The sequence below is a fragment of the Theropithecus gelada genome, chromosome 12 (assembly GCF_003255815.1).
Source record: "Theropithecus gelada isolate Dixy chromosome 12, Tgel_1.0, whole genome shotgun sequence".
Lineage (NCBI taxonomy): Eukaryota > Metazoa > Chordata > Mammalia > Primates > Cercopithecidae > Theropithecus > Theropithecus gelada.
Genome location: NC_037680.1, coordinates 80,009,655 through 80,026,508, shown reverse-complemented (window position 1 = coordinate 80,026,508; position 16,854 = coordinate 80,009,655). Strand labels below are relative to the sequence as shown.

The following is a 16,854-nucleotide window of genomic DNA, read 5'->3' as shown; positions in this document are numbered from 1 at the left end:
CTCCCACAACACGTGGGAATTCAAGATGAGATTTGGGTGGGGAAACAGCCAAACCGTATCATTCCACCCTTGCCCCTCCCAAATCTTATGTCCTCATATTTCAAAACCAATTATGCCTTCCCAACAGTCCTCCCAAAGTCTTAACTCATTTCAGCATTAACTCAAAAGTCCACAGTCCAAAGTCTCAACTGAGACAAGGCAAGTCCCTTCTGCTTATGAGCCTGTAAAATCAAAAGCAAGTTAGTTTCTTCCTAGATACAATGGGGGTACAGGCATTGAGTAAATACAGCCATTCCAAATGGGAGAAATTGGCCAAAACAAAGGGGCTACAGGCCAGAGGCAAGTCCAAAATCCAGTGGGGTAGTAAAATCTTAAAGCTCCAAAATTATCTCCTTTGACTCCATGTCTCACATCCAAGTCATGCTGATGCAGAAAGTGGGTTCCCATGGCCTTGGGCAACTCTGCCCCTGTGGCTTTGTAGGCTACAGCCTCCTTCTCAGTGGCTTTCATGGGCTGGCATTGAGTGTCTGTGGCTTTTCCAGGTGCACAGTGCAAGCTGTTGGTGGATCTACCATGTTGGGGTCTGGAGTATGATGCCCTCTTTTCATAGCTCCACTAGGCAGTGCCCCAGTGAGGACTCTATGTGGGGGCTCTGACCCCACATTTCCCTTCGACACTGTCCTAGCAGAGGTTCTCCATGAGCGCCCTACCCCTGCAGCAAACTTCTTCCTGGACATCCAGGTGTTTCCAATACATCCTCTGAAATCTGAGCAGAGGTTATCAAACTCCAATTCTTGACTTATGTGTACTTGCAGGTTCAACACCATGTGGAAGCTGCCAAGACTTGGGGCTTGGACCCTCTGAAGCCATGGTCTGAGCTCTATGTTGGCCCCTTTCACCCATGGCTGGAGTGGCTGGGACACAGGACACCAAGTCCCTGGGCTATACACAGCACAGGGACCTTGGGCCCAGCCCACAAAACCACTTTTTCCTCCTAGGCCTCTGGGCCTGTGATGGGAGGGGCTGCTGTGAAGACCTCTGACATGCCCTGGAGACATTTTCCCCACTGTCTTGGGGATTAACATTTGGCTCCTCATTACTTATGCAAATTTCTGCAGCCAGCTTGAATTTCTCCTCAGAAAATGGGATTTACTTTTCTATCGCATTGTCAGGGGCAAATTTTCCAAAGCTCTGCCTCCCTTATAAAACTGAATGCTTAACATCACCCAAGTCAACTCTTAAATGCTTTGCTGCTTAGAAACTTCTACCAGATACCCTAAATCATCTCTCTCAAGTTCAAAGTTCCACAAATCTCTAGGGCAGGGGCAAATGCCAACAGTCTCTTTGCTAAGACATAGCAAGAGTCACCTTTGCTCCAGTTCCCAACAAGTTCCTCATTTCCATCTGAGACCACCTCAGCTTGGATTTCATTGTCCATATCATCATCAGCATTTTGGTCAAAGCCATTTAACAAGTATCTAGGGAGTTCCAAACTTTCCCACATTTTCCTGTCTTCTTCTGAGCCTTCCAAACTATTCCAACCTCTGCCTGTTACCCAGTTCCAAAGTTGCTTCCACATTTTTGGGTATCTTTTCAGCAGTGCCCCACTCTACTGGTACCAATTTAGTGTATTAGTTTGTTTTCACACTGCTGATAAAGACATACCTGAGACTGGGCAATTTACAAAATAAAGAGGTTCATTGGACTTATAGTTCTATATGGCTGGGGAAGCCTTACAATCATGGCAGAAGGCAAAGAGGAGTTTAAGTTACATCTCATGTGGATGGAAGCAGGCAAAGAGAGAGCTTGTGCATGGAAACTCCCCGTTTTAAAACCATCAGATCTCATGAGACCCATTCACTATCACAAGAACAGCACAGGAAAGACTTGCCCCCATGATTCAGTCATCTCCCACCAGGTCCCTTCCACAACACGTGGGAATTATGGGAGTTACAAGATGAGATTTGGTGGGTGACAGAGCCAAACCATATCAAGCTGCTTCCCAACCCAGTACCCAGAGAGCTCTGGGTGCTAGAAGATTCAAGGTGGTAAAGCTCTGGGACATGAGACTGTGGGGTTCTCCCTCCTGGGGAGAAACACAGGAAAAGACAGAGAACACAGTAATAATGCTTGTATGTTTTGTTTACTGCTATACCCCCAGTGTGTAGCATAAGATCTGGCACACATGCTCAATAAGCAACTATTGTCTGACAAATGGGTCCCATTTCTTTGGCTGGGAATGGAAAAATCAGGGCAGGGATAGGAGTCAGTGAAGCTAGAGGATACACTGGGCTCTGGCAGAAGAGAGGTGGAGGTAAGGGAGAGAATATGGTATTCAGGTGGTTGTTTTAAGGCTATGGTCATTCTTAGACTAGAGAATCTCTGGACCATATATAGTTGAAGGAATTTGTCTCTAGATCATGTTGGGCAAAATGGGTTCTGTTCTATAAGAGACTACTTCAATGAAATCTGGATTTTACAGGAACTGGTTTCAGAGATGTTATTGGAAAAAAGAGTACCTTCATCAAATACATTTGGAACATTCAGAGTTTAACCAAATTAAAGTAGGTTTTTTTTTTTAAGACGGAGTCTCGCATTGTCACCCAGGCTGGAGTGCAGTGGCGCGATCTCGGCTCACTACAAGCTCCGCCTCCCGGGTTCAAGCCATTCTCCTGCCTCAGCCTCCTGAGTAGCTGGGACTATAGGTGCCCACCACCATGCCCGGCTAATTTTTTTTATTTTTAGTAGAGATGGGGTTTCCCCATGTTAGCCAGGAACATCTCGATCTCTTGACCTCATGATCCGCCCACCTCGGCCTCGCAAAGTACTGGGATTATAGGCGTGAGCCACCGCGCCTGGCCTAAAGTAGGTTTCTTTACAGTAGGACTTTTCGGCTCTTCCAATATTAATGTATATTATAAATATCTGAGAAAGAATATAGTATGGAGAATCTGAGAATGAATATCAAGGAAACTTCTCAGAGTATCTCACAGGATGGTGTTTCATGAGACATTGTGGGAAATAATGCTCTCACTAACCTCGTAAAAAAACCCTTATCTTTGAACATTTCTTGGTTCAATGATCATCTAATGATAAGACATAGAAGGAACAGGATGGGGCTGGGTGCGGTGGCTCACGCTTGTAATCCCAGCACTTTGGGAGGCTGAGGAGGGCAGATCACCTGAGGTTGGGAGTTTGAGACCAGCCTGGCCAACATGGAGAAACCCGTCTCTACTAAAAATACAAAAAATTAGCTAGGCATGGAGGCACTCACCTGTAGTTGCAGCTACTTGGGAGACTGAGGCAGGAGAATCGCTTGAACCCGGGAGGTGGAGGTTGCGGTGAGCCGAGATTATACCATTGCAGTCCAGCCTGGGCAACAAAAGCAAAACTCCATCTCAAAAAAAAAAAGGAACACGATGGGCATGGTGGCTCATGCCTGTAATCCCAACACTTTGGGAGGCCGAGGTAGGTGGATCACCTGGGGTCAGGAGTTGGAGACCAGCCTGGCCAACATGGTGAAACTCCGTCTCTATTAAAAATACAAAAAAAATTTAGCCGGGCATGGTAGCGCGTGCCTGTAGTGCCAGTTACTCGGAGGCTAAGGCGGAAGAATTGCTTGAACCCAGGAGGCGGAGGTTGCAGTGAGTTGAGATCGCACCATTGCACTCCAGCCTGGGAGGCAAGAGCAAAACTCCATCTCAAAAAAAAAAAAAGGATACAGAAGGAAAAAATGACTACTTAGTTACCAACTATTTTAGTTGTGTTTTGTATAGTACTATATTATAAATCTATGTTCATATCTAATACAGGCATGAGTGGAAGGCAGGCATACAACATCCTCTTAAACACTTCTATTAATGGAGTATTCAGCACATCACAAAATAGCTTTATGGATAGTTTGGCTTCTGAATTTTTTTTAACTATTAAGTAACATCAATCATTTCCTTTATTCTGTATGCACAGAACACCGACAATAAAGATTTCATTCATTTACTCAAAAATATTTATTGGTTGCCTTTTTGGGGACAGATACTTTATGACTTTATGACAGTTACAATGGTAAAGTAACAAAATTTCATTTTATACCATCATGTGTTTAAAGTTAAAATAAGTATTTTAGATGTAAATAAACATTTAAAAAAAAATTACCAAACAGGATATGTGTAACTTATTTGCTCATGGCATTTTATCACATACTATAACAAGGTCTATTTATCACATACTATAACAATATCTATTCCCAGTCTCTAGAAAGTCAGTCAATGGGCCAGGCACAGAGGCTCACGCCTGTAATCCAAGCACTTTGGGAGGCCGAGGCAGGCAGATTACAAGCACAAGAGATGGAGACCATCCTGGCCAAAATGGTGAAATCCCATCTCTACTAAAAATAAAAAATTAGCTGGGCGTGGTTGGCGCAACTGTAGTCTGAGCTACTCGGCAGGCTGAGGCAGGAGAATCGCTTGAACCTGGGAGTGGGAGGCTGCAGTGAGCTGAGATGGCGCCACTGCACTCCAGCCTGGTGACAAAGTGAGACTCGGTCTCAAAAAAAAACGACAGCCACCGAACTGCAAACCAATTAAATTGGTAGAACAGGAAGAGTGTGATTTATTACCTTGTTTATAGCCTGAATGTCTTACAAAATGGATCCAAACTCAAACTTTACAATTATCCATTTAGTGTCATAAAATTCTATAAGTCAAATATTAAAATTGATTTATAAGTCTATTCCGTTTAAAAAAGCCTATTCCCTGAAACCCTTACAAAAATGAATAAAGGAATATGTTTAACTTTTATTTATTTATTTGAGGGTTGTGCTTTGTCACCTAGGCTGGAGTGCAGTGGCATGATCATGGCTCACTGCAACCTCTACCTCCTGGACTCAAGCGATCCTCTCACCTCAGCCTCCTGAGTAGTTGGGACTACAGGTGTGCACCAGCACACCTGGCTAATTTTTGTATTTTTCGTAGAGATGGAGTTTCGTTATGTTGCCTAGGCTAGACTCAAACACCTGGACTCACCCAATAAGCCTGACTTGGCCTCTCACAGGCGTAAGCCACCACGCCCGGCTGGAAAATGTTTAAAATTTATTAAGTGAAAAGTAGATCATGCTGCAATGAACGTACTATGCAAAAATGTATGTGTGTGGAACAGGGGAAAATATAAACAGTTGTAGAAATGTTAGGTTGGTAGCATTCTTTTTCCTTTTAAAAATTCCTTTTTTTGACCGGGTGCTGTAGCTCACACCTGTAATCCCAGCACTTTGGGAGGCTGCGGTGGGCAGATCACAAGGTCAGGAGATCAAGACCATCCTGGCTAACATGGTGAAACCCCGTCTCTATTAAAAATACAAAAAATTGGCTAGGCATGGAGGCACTCGCCTGTAGTCGCAGCTACTTAGGAGGCTGAGGCAGGAAAATCGCTTGAACCGGGGAGACAGGTTGCAGTGAGCCGAGATCATGCCACTGCACTCCAGCCTGGGCTGAGACCTCCAGAGTCTGGCTGAGACCTCCGGAGTCTCACTCTTTCACCTAGGCTGGAGTACAGTGGCGCGATCTCGGCACATTGCAACCTCCACCTCCCAGACATTCTCCTGCCTCAACCTCTCAACTAGCTGGGATTACATTCGCCCACCTCCACGCCCACTAATTTTTGTATTTTTAGTAGAGATGGGGTTTCCCCATGTTGGCCAGGCTGTTGTTGAACTCCTGACCTCAAGTTGTACGCCCACCTCAGACTCCCAAACTGCTGGGATTATAGGTGTGAGCCACGGTACCAGCCAAAAATTTCCTTTAATATTAGTGGTATATTATTCCCTCAATACGTTTTTTTTTTTTTTTTGAGACAATCTTGTTTTATTGCCTAGGCTACAGTGCAGTGGCACAATCTCAACTCACTGCAACCTCCACCTCCCAGGTTTTTTTTATTTTTCCTCATGCCTCAGCCTCCCAAGAAGCTGGGATTACAGGCATGTGCCCCAAAGGCCAGCTAAATTTTTTCTTTTTTTCTTTTTTTTGTTGAGACGGACTTCCGCTCTTGTCACCCACACTGGAGTGCAATGGCGCGATCCTGGCTCACTGTAACCTCCAACTCTTGGGTTCAAGCAATTCTCCTGCCTCAGCCTCCCGAGTAGCTGGGATTAGAGGCACCTGCCACTATGCCTGGCTACTTTTTGTATTTTTAGTAGAGATGGGGTTTCACCATGTTGGCCAGGTTGGTCTCAAACTCCTGGCCTCAAGTGATTCACCTGCCTTGGCCTCCCAAAGTGCTGGAATTATAGGCCCGGCCTATTTTTTCAGTAATTATGAATAGTACATCATTTAAACCTATTGCTTGATCCTTCCTTAAATAACTAAATATACCACTGGCCATCATAGTGAAAACCTGTCTCCACTAAAAATACAAAAAAATGGCCGGGCACAGTGGCTTACGCCTGTAATCCCAGCACTTTGGGAGGTCAAGGAGTGTGAATCACCTGAGGTTAGGAGTTCAAGACCAGCCTGGCCAACATGGTGAAACCCTGTCTCTACTTAAAAAATAAAAAAATTAGCTGAGTATAGTGGCACATACCTGTAATCCCAGCTACTCAGGAGGCTGAGGCAGGAGAATTGCTTGAACCTGGGAGGCGGGGGTTGCAGTGAGCCAAGATCGTGCCACCACACTCCAGCCTGGGTGACACAGCGAGACTCTGTCTCAAAATAAATAAATAAATAAAACATAAAATAGAAAGGGGCTGAGCGCGGTGGTGCGTGCTTGTAATCCCAGCACTTTGGGAGGCTGAGTTGGGCAGACCACGAGGTCAAGAGTTCGAGACCAGCCTAACCAACATGGTAAAATCCTGTCTCTCTTAAAAATACAAAAATTAGCCAGGTGTGGTGGCGCGCACCTGTAACCCCAGTTACTCAGAGGCTGAGGCAAGAAAATCGCTTGAACCAGGGTGGCATAGGTTGCAGTGAGCTGAGATCACGCCACTGCACTCCAGCCTGGTGACAGACTGAGACTCTGTCACACACACAAAAAAAAGATAAAGAAAGAATGACAAAAATCTGTGCCTACATTCAGAATGACAAGAATACTAATGTTCTGGTTGTAGAAAATACTATTGGTTCAAATATGTTAAATGCAAATATTTTGTATAATATATATAAACTACATATGCATAAAAAGAGTATCTATATTAGAATCTTTTTTTTTTTTTTTTTTTTTTAGACAGGGTCTTGCTCTGTCAATCAGGCTGGAGTGCAGTGGCACTACCATGGCTCACTGTAGCCTTGACCTCCTGAGCTCAAGCCATCTTCCCGCCTCAGTCTCCTGAATAGTTGGGACTACAGGTGGTGCCACCAAGGCTGGCTAAGTTTTTAAATATTTTTTAGAGACAAAGTTTCATCACGTTGCCCAGGCTGGTCTCAAACTTCTAAAAGCTCAAGAAATCTGGCCTCCTCGGCATCCCAAAGTGCTGGACTTACGGGCATGAGTCACTGTGCCTGGCCTACATTAGAATCTTAACAGTGGGGCTGAGCATAGTGCCCCACGCCTGTAATCCCAGCACTTTGGGAGGCCGAGGTGGGCAGACTACTTGAGGTTAGGAGTTCAAGGTCAGCCTGGCCAACATGGTGAAACCTCATCTGTACTAAAAACACAAAAATTAGCCAGGCGTGGTGGCACATGCTTGTAATCTCAGCTACTTGGGAGGCTGAGGCAGAAGGATCACTTGAACCTGGGAAGCAGAGGTTGCAGTGAGCCAGGATGGTGCCACTGCACTCCAGCATGGGCGACAGAGAGCGAGACTCAGTCTCAAAAAAACAAACAAACAAAAAAAACCAGAATCTTAACAGTGGTTAACTTCAAATAGTGAGACTATTAACTGAGTTTGACATTTTTGTGTTTTCCTAGATTTTTCTATAATAAACATTATTACTTCATAATAAAGCAGTAAAGATTTTTATACAAACTATTTTAAGATAAAAGAAACAAATTTTGACATAGGGGTTATAAATAAGATAGAATCTATTTATATAAAAAAATGGAACTATACTTTTGTGAGACAGATAAGTATCATGTAAGTTTTTTGATTTTTCCCAAACACATGCACACAATTAATATTGCCTTAAATTTTGTTAGCACAAGTTTGAAAGAGCTCTTTGGTTCATAAAAAAGATGTTTTTTGGAGCAGGTGCAGTGGCTCATACCTGCTATCTCAACACTTTGGGAGGCCCAGGTGGGAGGATCACTTGAGCCTAGGAGTTTGAGACAAGCCTGGGTGACGCGGGGAGACACTGTCTCAAAAAAACAAAAACAAACAGCTGGGCATGGTGGCTTGCACATGTAGTCCCAGCTACTCTAGAGGCTGAGGTGAGAAGATCGCTGGATCCCAGAAGGTGGAGGCTATAGTAAGCTGTGATCACGCTACTGCACTCCAGCCTGGGCAACAAAGCAAGGCTCTGCCTCAAAAAAAAAAAAAAAAGAAAAAGAAAAAGAAAAAGAAAAGAAAAAGAAAAAAGTTATGTGCTTATTTTTTTTTCTTTCTGGGGGACAGAGTTTCACTCTTGTTGCCCAGGCTGGAGTGCAATGGCACGATCTTGGCTCACTGCAACCTACGCCTACTGGGTTCAAGCGATTCTCCTGCTTCAGCCTCCCAAGTAGCTGGGATTACAGGCATGCTCCACCATGCCTGGCTAATTTTGTATCTTTGGTAGAGATGGGGTTTCTCCATGTTGGTCAGGCTGGTCTTGAACTCCTGACCTCAGGTGATCCACCCGCCTCGGCCTCCCAAAGTGTTGGGATTATAGGCGTGAGCCACTGCAACTGGCTGGTTTTTTTTGTTTGTTTTTGTGTGTGTGTGTTTTTTTTTTGAGATGGAGTTTTGCTCTTGTTGCCCAGGCTGGAGTGCAACGGCATGATCTCAGCTCACTGCAACCTCCGCCTCCCGGGTTCAAGCGATTCTCCTGCCTCAGCCTCCCAAGTAGCTAGGATTACAGGCATGCTCCACCATGCCTGGCTAATTTTGTATTTTTGGTAGAGATGGGGTTTCTCCATGTTGGTCAGGCTAGTCTCGAACTCCCGACCTCTGGTGATCTGCCCGCCGTGGCCTCCCAAAGTGCTGGGATTACAGGAGTGAGCCACTGTGCCCGGCCATGCTTATGTTTTTTAACAATACACTTCTGAACTATCAAAAAGAATAAAAATCAGTGAAGTAGTTTTTAAAAATCCCAAAAGCTACAAAACTTAAATTACTTACTTCAATATCAATTAAAAACTCATTTGATAGTTCAATAACCTGGATCCTGCTAGAATCATTCTATAAGCCATCAGTGACACTGAAGTGGCCAAAATTTGAGTCATTTGATAAGTACAAAGAACACATATTTTTGTCATGTGAATGACAGCAAATGAATAACTTAGTTAATATAAACAGTATTTTTATTTAAAAAATTATCTAGTGAATAATTTTTTAATCCTTTGTTAGTCATGTAACCATGGATAAAACATACTAATTGAGCTGATTCCTTCATGCTCTCTTTTCCTTGATTCCAATCATTATTAGTTATTCTACACTTGCCTCATTTATTGACAATTATGCCTACTGGCTGACTCTGGTTCAACTGTCCTATTTTTGCTTTCATCATTGTTTATCATATCTCACTTGCTTTAAACTCCACCTCTTTCATCTCATCTGATCTGACACTCGGTTTACATATCAATTGGCTACTCTAATCTTCTACTGCCAGTTTCCAACCCATTCAAGGTACTTGGGTAACAAAGGAAGATGCTCTATACACACAAAACCACAGAAAATAGTGGGAAGGGATAATAAATTTCACTTAAAGTTTTAGAGTTTTTTTTTTTTGAGATGGAGTTTCACTCTTGTTGCCCAGGCTGAAGTGCAATGGCGCGATCTTGGTTCACCGCAACCTCCACCTCCCGAGTTCAAGCAATTCTTCTGCCTCAGCCTCCCAAGTAGCTGGGATTACAGGCTGCGCCATCACGCCTAATTTTGTAATTTTAGTAGAGATGGGGTTTCTCCATGTTGGCCAGGCTGGTCTTGAATGCCTGACCTCAGGTGATCTGCCCGTCTCGGCCTCCCAAAGTGCTGGGATTATAGGCATGAGCCACCGCAACTGGCCAAAGTTTTAGAATTTAAGTTATTCCAAAAATTAATTTGTTTTTCAAGAATAAAGACTGCATCCAATTAAATTCTGTTAACTGGTATTGACTAGGTCTAAAATGTTAGGTATTTACCAATAAATTACATAAAATAACTCAATAACAAAGGGTTTTTTGTTTTTTTTTTTAAAGAGATAGGGTCTCACTTTATCACTCAGGTTTGGCTGAGTGGAGTGTTGTGATCACAGCTCACTGAAGCCTCCAACTCCTGGGCTCAAGCAATGCACCCACCTCAGTCTACCAGAGTACATTCTTGAAAGTAAAATTACAAATGAAATTTAGCAGTGTTAAAAATAAGCCCACTTGCAGATAATTATCGTTTTTCTTCCTTTCTTTCCTCACTATCTGTACTTGGCATATTTCCTATGGTGGCTGTCTTAAAAAAAAAAAGAATCCTTCATAAATAGTGTAGCCAAAAAAGCTGGACTAATATACAATGCCATCAACAAAGTATTATATATAAAATTTGTAAGTGCTAAAGTGTAATTTTGAAAAATACTTAAAATATATATATGTATTTTTTTGAGACAGAGTCTTGGCCCAGTCGCCCAGGCTGGAGTGCACTGGCATGATCTCAGCTCACTGTAATCTCTGCCTCCCAGGTGCAAGCAATTCTCCTGCCTCAGCCTCTCAAGTAGCTGGTACTACAGGCGCACACCACCATGCCCAGCTAATTTTTTGTAGTTTTAGTAGAGATGGGGTTTCACCATGTTGACCAGGATGGTCTCAATCTCTTGACCTCGTGGTCCACCACCTTGGCTTCCCAAAGTGTTAGGATAACAGGCATGAGCCACTGTGCCCGGCCTACTTAATATATTCTTGAAATAGCTCCCTCAACTTTTTTTTTTTTTTAGAATGAGTTTTACTCTTGACACCCAGGCTGGAGTGCAGTGGCACGATCTCGGCTCACTGCAACCTCCACCTCCTGGGTTCCAAGTGATTATCCTGCCTCACCCTCCTGCATAGCTGGGATTACAAATGTGCACCACCACACCCGGCTAATTTTTTTTTTTTTGTATTTTTGGTAGAGACGGGGTTTCACCACGCTGGCCCAGCTAGTCTCGAACTCCTGACCTCAACTGATCCATCTGCCTCGGCCTCCCAAAGTGCTGGTATTACAGGCATGAGCCAACGAGCCCGGCCTTTTTTGTTAGACAGGGTTTTGCACTGTTGTCCAGGCTGGACAGTGGTGTGATCACAGATCACTGCAGCCTTAACCTCTCCTGGTCTCAAGTGATCCTCCCACCTCAGCCTCCAGAATAGCTGGGACTACAGGTGTGTGCCACCATGCCCAGTAATTTTTTTTTATATTTATAGAGACAGGGTCTCCCCATGTTGCCCAGGCTGGTCTCGAATTCCTGGGCTCAAGCAATCCATCAGCTTTGGCCTTCCAAAGTTCTGGGATTATAGGCATGAGCCACTGTGCTCTGCCCGAATATTTGGTTACTTCCTAGTGAGACTAAACACTTTTCTAAAAGTTGGTTAGCCATACTATCCTATAAAAGCTGTTTGTTCATGTCTTTTGTCCATTTATCTTTTTTTTTTTTTTTTCCTTGAGACAGAGTCTCGCTCTGTGGCCCAGGCTGGAGTGCAGGGGTGCGATCTCGGCTCACTGCAAGCTCCGCCTCCCAGGTTCAAGCGATTCTCCTGCCTCAGCCTTCTGAGTAATTGGGATTACAGGTGCACACCACCATGCCCAGCTAATTTTTGTGTGTGTGTGTTTTTAGTAGAGCTGGGGTTTCACCATGTTGGCCAGGCTGATCTCGAACTCTTGACCTCACGTGATCCGCCTGCCTCAGCCTCCCAAAGTACTGGGATTATAGGTGTGAGCCACTGCGCCCGGCCAATTTTTTGTATTTTTGGTAGAGACAGGGTTTCATCATATTGGCCAGGCTGGTCTTGAATTCTGGACCTCAGGTGATCCACCCACCTTGGCCTCCCAGAGTGCTGGGATTACAGGTGTGAGCCACCACGCCCGGCCAATTTTTTGTATTTTTAGTAGAGATGGGTTTCATCATGTTGGCCAGGTTGATCTCGAACTCCTGATCTCAGGTGATCCACCCACCTCAGCCTCCCAAAGTGCTGGGATTACAGGCATGGGCCACCACTCTTAGCCAATTTTTTGTATTTTTAGTAGAGACGGGGTTTCATCATGTTGGCCAGGCTGGTCTCAAACTCCGGACCTCAGGTGATCCACCTGCCTTGGCCTCCCAAAGTGCAGGGATTACAGGTGTGAGCCACTGCACCCAGCCTATGTTTCTATTTTATGCATATTCAACAAATGTGATTCCCCAACTTCTGCAAAATAATTTCTTTCTTCAAGAACACTGATTTTAGAGCCCACAGTAAGAATATAAAAATAATGGCAAAGAAAGTGAAAAAACAAAAATAAAAAGTAGAAATCTAAAGTTTCCCATTAAAATGATCAATATACTGTGCAGTAAGTCAAATGCGTATAATGAAGAAAATGATATATAAAAATCCAAATTTACAAAATTAAGTACAAATAGGTGTTTATATTACAAAGTGTTACTGGTTTATAAAAGGATTCAACTCAGATTTTTTAAATGGTTGTTTTCCTCAATCAATTTAACAATGATTTTAAATGCATAAAATTTTAATATCTCTTTGAGACAGTGATCCAAGCTTCTTCCCTTGACGATGTTACCAGTTCATACTTTGTTTCAATAACTTGTCCCTCCACAGAAAGTAGGTGCAGTCTCTTCACCAATACACTAAGAAGTACTGTGGTCACCATATATGCAAACCTAGTCAGGAAGAAAGTCAACTAGTTACTAAAGATTAAAAAGTATACTTTAAACCTGCATGCTCTGCACACGAACCCCAGAACTTAAAGTACAATAATAATGATAAAATTACACTTTAATCATTTAGATTGCCCATTCTCATCAACAGTGATCATCAAAATTCTAAGAAGAGAGTCTGGCATTCTATTATTCACCTCAACTCTGGACACTCCCGTGTGCCTGAGAATCCAAGTGAGGAAAAAGTTTTCATTACCAATTCATCATCAAACCGATCTGGATCAAACCTAAAAAGAAAATTTGAGGTTAATCACAATATAACTCCACTGGCATTTTACATGTTGACACTGAAAGAACACAAGTATGTAATAAAGTTAAAAATTGACTGAAAATAGAAAGTGCTCTTACATTATATTTAAATGTCACTTATTTTTATGTTCTCAAATTATTTAACATATATTTAGTCTATCACTGTTTCTTACTATATTTTCTTTTTTGAGACAGGGTCTCGCTCTGTCACCGATGCTGGAGTGCAATGCTGCAATCAAGGCTCACTGCAGCCTCAACCTCTTGGACTTAAACTATTCTTCTACCTCAGCTTCCTGAGTAGCTGTGACTATAAGCACATGCCACCAGGCCCAGCTACTTTTAACAGTTTTTTGTACAGTCTCCCTATGTTGCCCAGGCTGGTCTTGAACTCCTAGGCTCAAGTGATCCTCCTGCTTCGATCTCTCAAAGTGCTGGGATTATAGGTGTGTGAGCCACTGCGACTGGCACTTTATTATTTCTCTCTTTTTTTTTCTTTTTTAGAGACGGAGTCTCGTTCTGTCACCAGGCTGGAGTGCAGTGGCACAATCTCGGCTCACTGTAACCACCACATCCCAGGTTCAAGCGATTCTCCTGTCTCAGACTTCCAAGTAGCTAGGACTACAGGCGCACACCATCACGCGCAGCTAATTTTTGTATTTTTAGTAGAGACAGGGTTTCACCATGTTGCCAGGATGGTCTCGATCTCTTGACCTCATGATCCACCTGCCTCGGCCTCCCAAAGTGCTGGGATTATGGGCACGAGTCATGGCGCCCAGCCTACTTAATTTCTAAATAATAGATGCAAAATATATTTCTCGAGAATACCAAGGTATAAAATAGTTACACGAGTTTATATTATTTTGTGAAATGTAAGGATAAATCATAGAAAATCATATAATGAATATTTAAATACATTTAAGACCTGTTACATGAGACCACCTTATCAATATGTAAGAAATTTTATATTGCCTCTTCAACTGAAATTTATGTCTTAAAATTGGAGGCTCCAGCCTTAAAATTGTATTTAACAATTATATTACTTCTAGATTAATAGGTGAGAAAGGCTGGACATAGTGGTTCACACCTATAATCCTAGTACTTTGGGACTCCAAGGTGGATCACTTGAGCCCAGGAGTTCGAGACAGGCCTGGGCAACATAGCGAGACCTCATTTCTATTAAAAATTTTTAAAATGCTGGGCACAGTGGCTCAAGGCTGTAATCCCAGCACTTTGGGAAGCCGAGGCAGGTGGATCACGAGGTCAAAAGATTGAGACCATCCTGGCAACACGGTGAAACCTCGTCTCTACTAAAAATACAAAAATTAGCTGGGTGTGGTGGCACATGTCTGTAGTCTCAGCTACTTGGGAGGCTGAGGCGGGAGAATCAGTTGAACCTGGGAGGCAGAGGTTGCAGTGCGCTGAGATTGCGCCACTGCATTCCAGCCTGGCAACAGATTGAGATTCCAACTAAAAAAAAAACTGTACGACACTTCTATTAAGCCACTGAATTCTAGGAGGTATCTGGATTAAAGCAAATGAAAAACATACTCTATATATGTGTCATTATTATTATTATTATTTTTTTTTGAGACGGAGTCTTGCTCTGTCACCCAGGCTGGAGTGCTGTGGCCGGATCTCAGCTCACTGCAAGCTCCGCCTCGCGGGTTCCCGCCATTCTCCTGCCTCAGCCTCCGGAGTAGCTGGGACTACAGGCGCCCGCCACCTCGCCCGGCTAGTTTTTTTTTGTATTTTTTAGTAGAGACGGGGTTTCACCGTGTTCGCCAGGATGGTCTCGATCTCCTGACCTCGTGATCCGCCCGTCTCGGCCTCCCAAAGTGCTGGGATTACAGGCTTGAGCCACCGCGCCCGGCCATATGTGTCATTATTATCATTTTTTTTTTTAATTTTTTTGAGATGGAGGTTCATTCTTGCTGCCCAGGCTGGGGAGAAATGGCATGATCTCGGCTCACCACAACCTCCACCTCTCCTGCCTCAGCCTCCCGAGTAGCTGGGATTACAGGCATGAGCCACCATGCCTGGCTAATTTTGTATTTTTAGTAGAGATGGGGTTTCTCCATGTTGGTCAGGCTGGTCTGGAACTCCAGACCTCAGGTGATCTGCCAGCCTCAGCCTCCCAAAGTGCTGGGATTACAGGCTACCGCGCCCAGCCCATTATTTTTCATAGATGGCGTCTTGCTTATTGCAAGACCAGTCTGGCAACAGAGCGAGACTCTGTCTCAAAAAAAATAAAAAAAAAAAAATAAAAATAAAAAAAAATTCGCCAGGCGGGATAGTATATACCTATAGTTCCAGTTACTCTGGAGGGTGAGGTAGGAGCACTGCTTGAGCCCAGGAGGTTGAGGCTGCAGTGAGCCCGTGTTTACACCACTGCACTCCATCCTGGGCGACAGAGCAAGATCCTGCCTCAGAAGAAAAAATAAAGTAAGGGAAATGAAGGGCCTAAGAAACATTTTTTGTTGTATAGAATTTTACTCTGTAAAGTCGTTGAAGAAACGCATATATTAAAAACAAAACAACCCACGTACCACAGAACAAAAAAATTCCTCGCAAAAACAAGTATTCTTAAATGACTTAAATTCTGAATTTTTAAAAAAGGGAAATTCTTGGGAGCTAAGGTATGAGGACGCAAAGGCATAAGAATGATATAATGGACTTTAGGGACTTGGGGGAAAGGGTGGGGTTATGAGGGATAAAAGACTACACATTGGGTACAGTGTATACTGCTTGGGTGACGGGTGCACCAAAATCTCAGAAATCACCACCAAATAACTTATTCATGTAACCAAATACCACCTGTTCCCCAAAAGCCTATTGAAATAAAAAATAAATTTAAAAAAAAGCAAAAAGAGAAGCAATAAAAATAAAGAATAGAAAAACGCACTGGAACACAAAAAAGGCCGGGTACAGTGGCTCACGCCTGTAATCCTAGCACTTTGGGAGGCTGAAGTGGGCAGATCACGAGGTCAGGAGATCGAGGCCATCCTGGCTAACATGATGAAACCCCGTCTCTACTAAAACTACAAAAATATTAGCCGGGCATGGTGGCGGGCGCCTGTAGTCCCAAGTACTTGGGAGGCTGAGGGAGGAGAATTGTTTGAACCTGGGAGGCGGAGCTTGCAGTGACACTAGATTGCACCACCGCAATCTAGCCTGGGTGACAGAGTGAGATTCCATCTCAAAAAAAAAAAAAAAGAAATTTTGCTTTTTTTTTTTTTTTTTTGAGATGGAGTCTTGCGTCTTGCTCTTGTTGCCCAGGCTGGAATGCAATGGCACAATCTTGGCTCACTGCAACCTCTGCCTTCCAGGTTCAAGTGATTCTCCTGCCTCAGCCTCCTGAGTAGCTGACATTACATTACAGGCATGTGCCACCACACCCGGCTAATTTTTGTATTTTTAGTAGAGACGGGGTTTCGCCATGTTAGCCAGGCTGGTCTTGAACTCACGACCTTGTGATCTGCCTGCCTCGGCCTCCCAAAGTGCTGGGATTACAGGCGTGAGCCACAGTGCCTGGCCTGCTTTCATTTTCTTAAAACAGATGCTAATTACTTTTCACTTACTATAAAAGTGGTAATAAAAGAGACAAAGAGTAGCAAAT

General features: G+C 43.6%; 1 protein-coding gene across 2 annotated transcripts in view; it reads right to left on the bottom strand.

The window, feature by feature from the left end:
* Positions 1–3,839: 3,839 nt before the first annotated feature.
* The window catches only part of LOC112636521 (cytochrome P450 20A1), a 67,884-nt gene continuing 54,869 nt past the window's right edge, over positions 3,840–16,854 (bottom strand). Inside the window, exons 12-13 of one of the 2 annotated variants that reach the window (XM_025405247.1) lie at positions 13,127–13,216; positions 3,840–12,932 (exon numbers count right to left, since the gene is read on the bottom strand). In XM_025405247.1, the coding sequence (XP_025261032.1) occupies positions 12,782–12,932; positions 13,127–13,216 (241 nt within the window). In that variant the 3' untranslated portion in view covers positions 3,840–12,781. The remainder of the gene's footprint in view (positions 12,933–13,126; positions 13,217–16,854) is intronic. The other variant, XM_025405246.1, reaches the window with a different exon arrangement.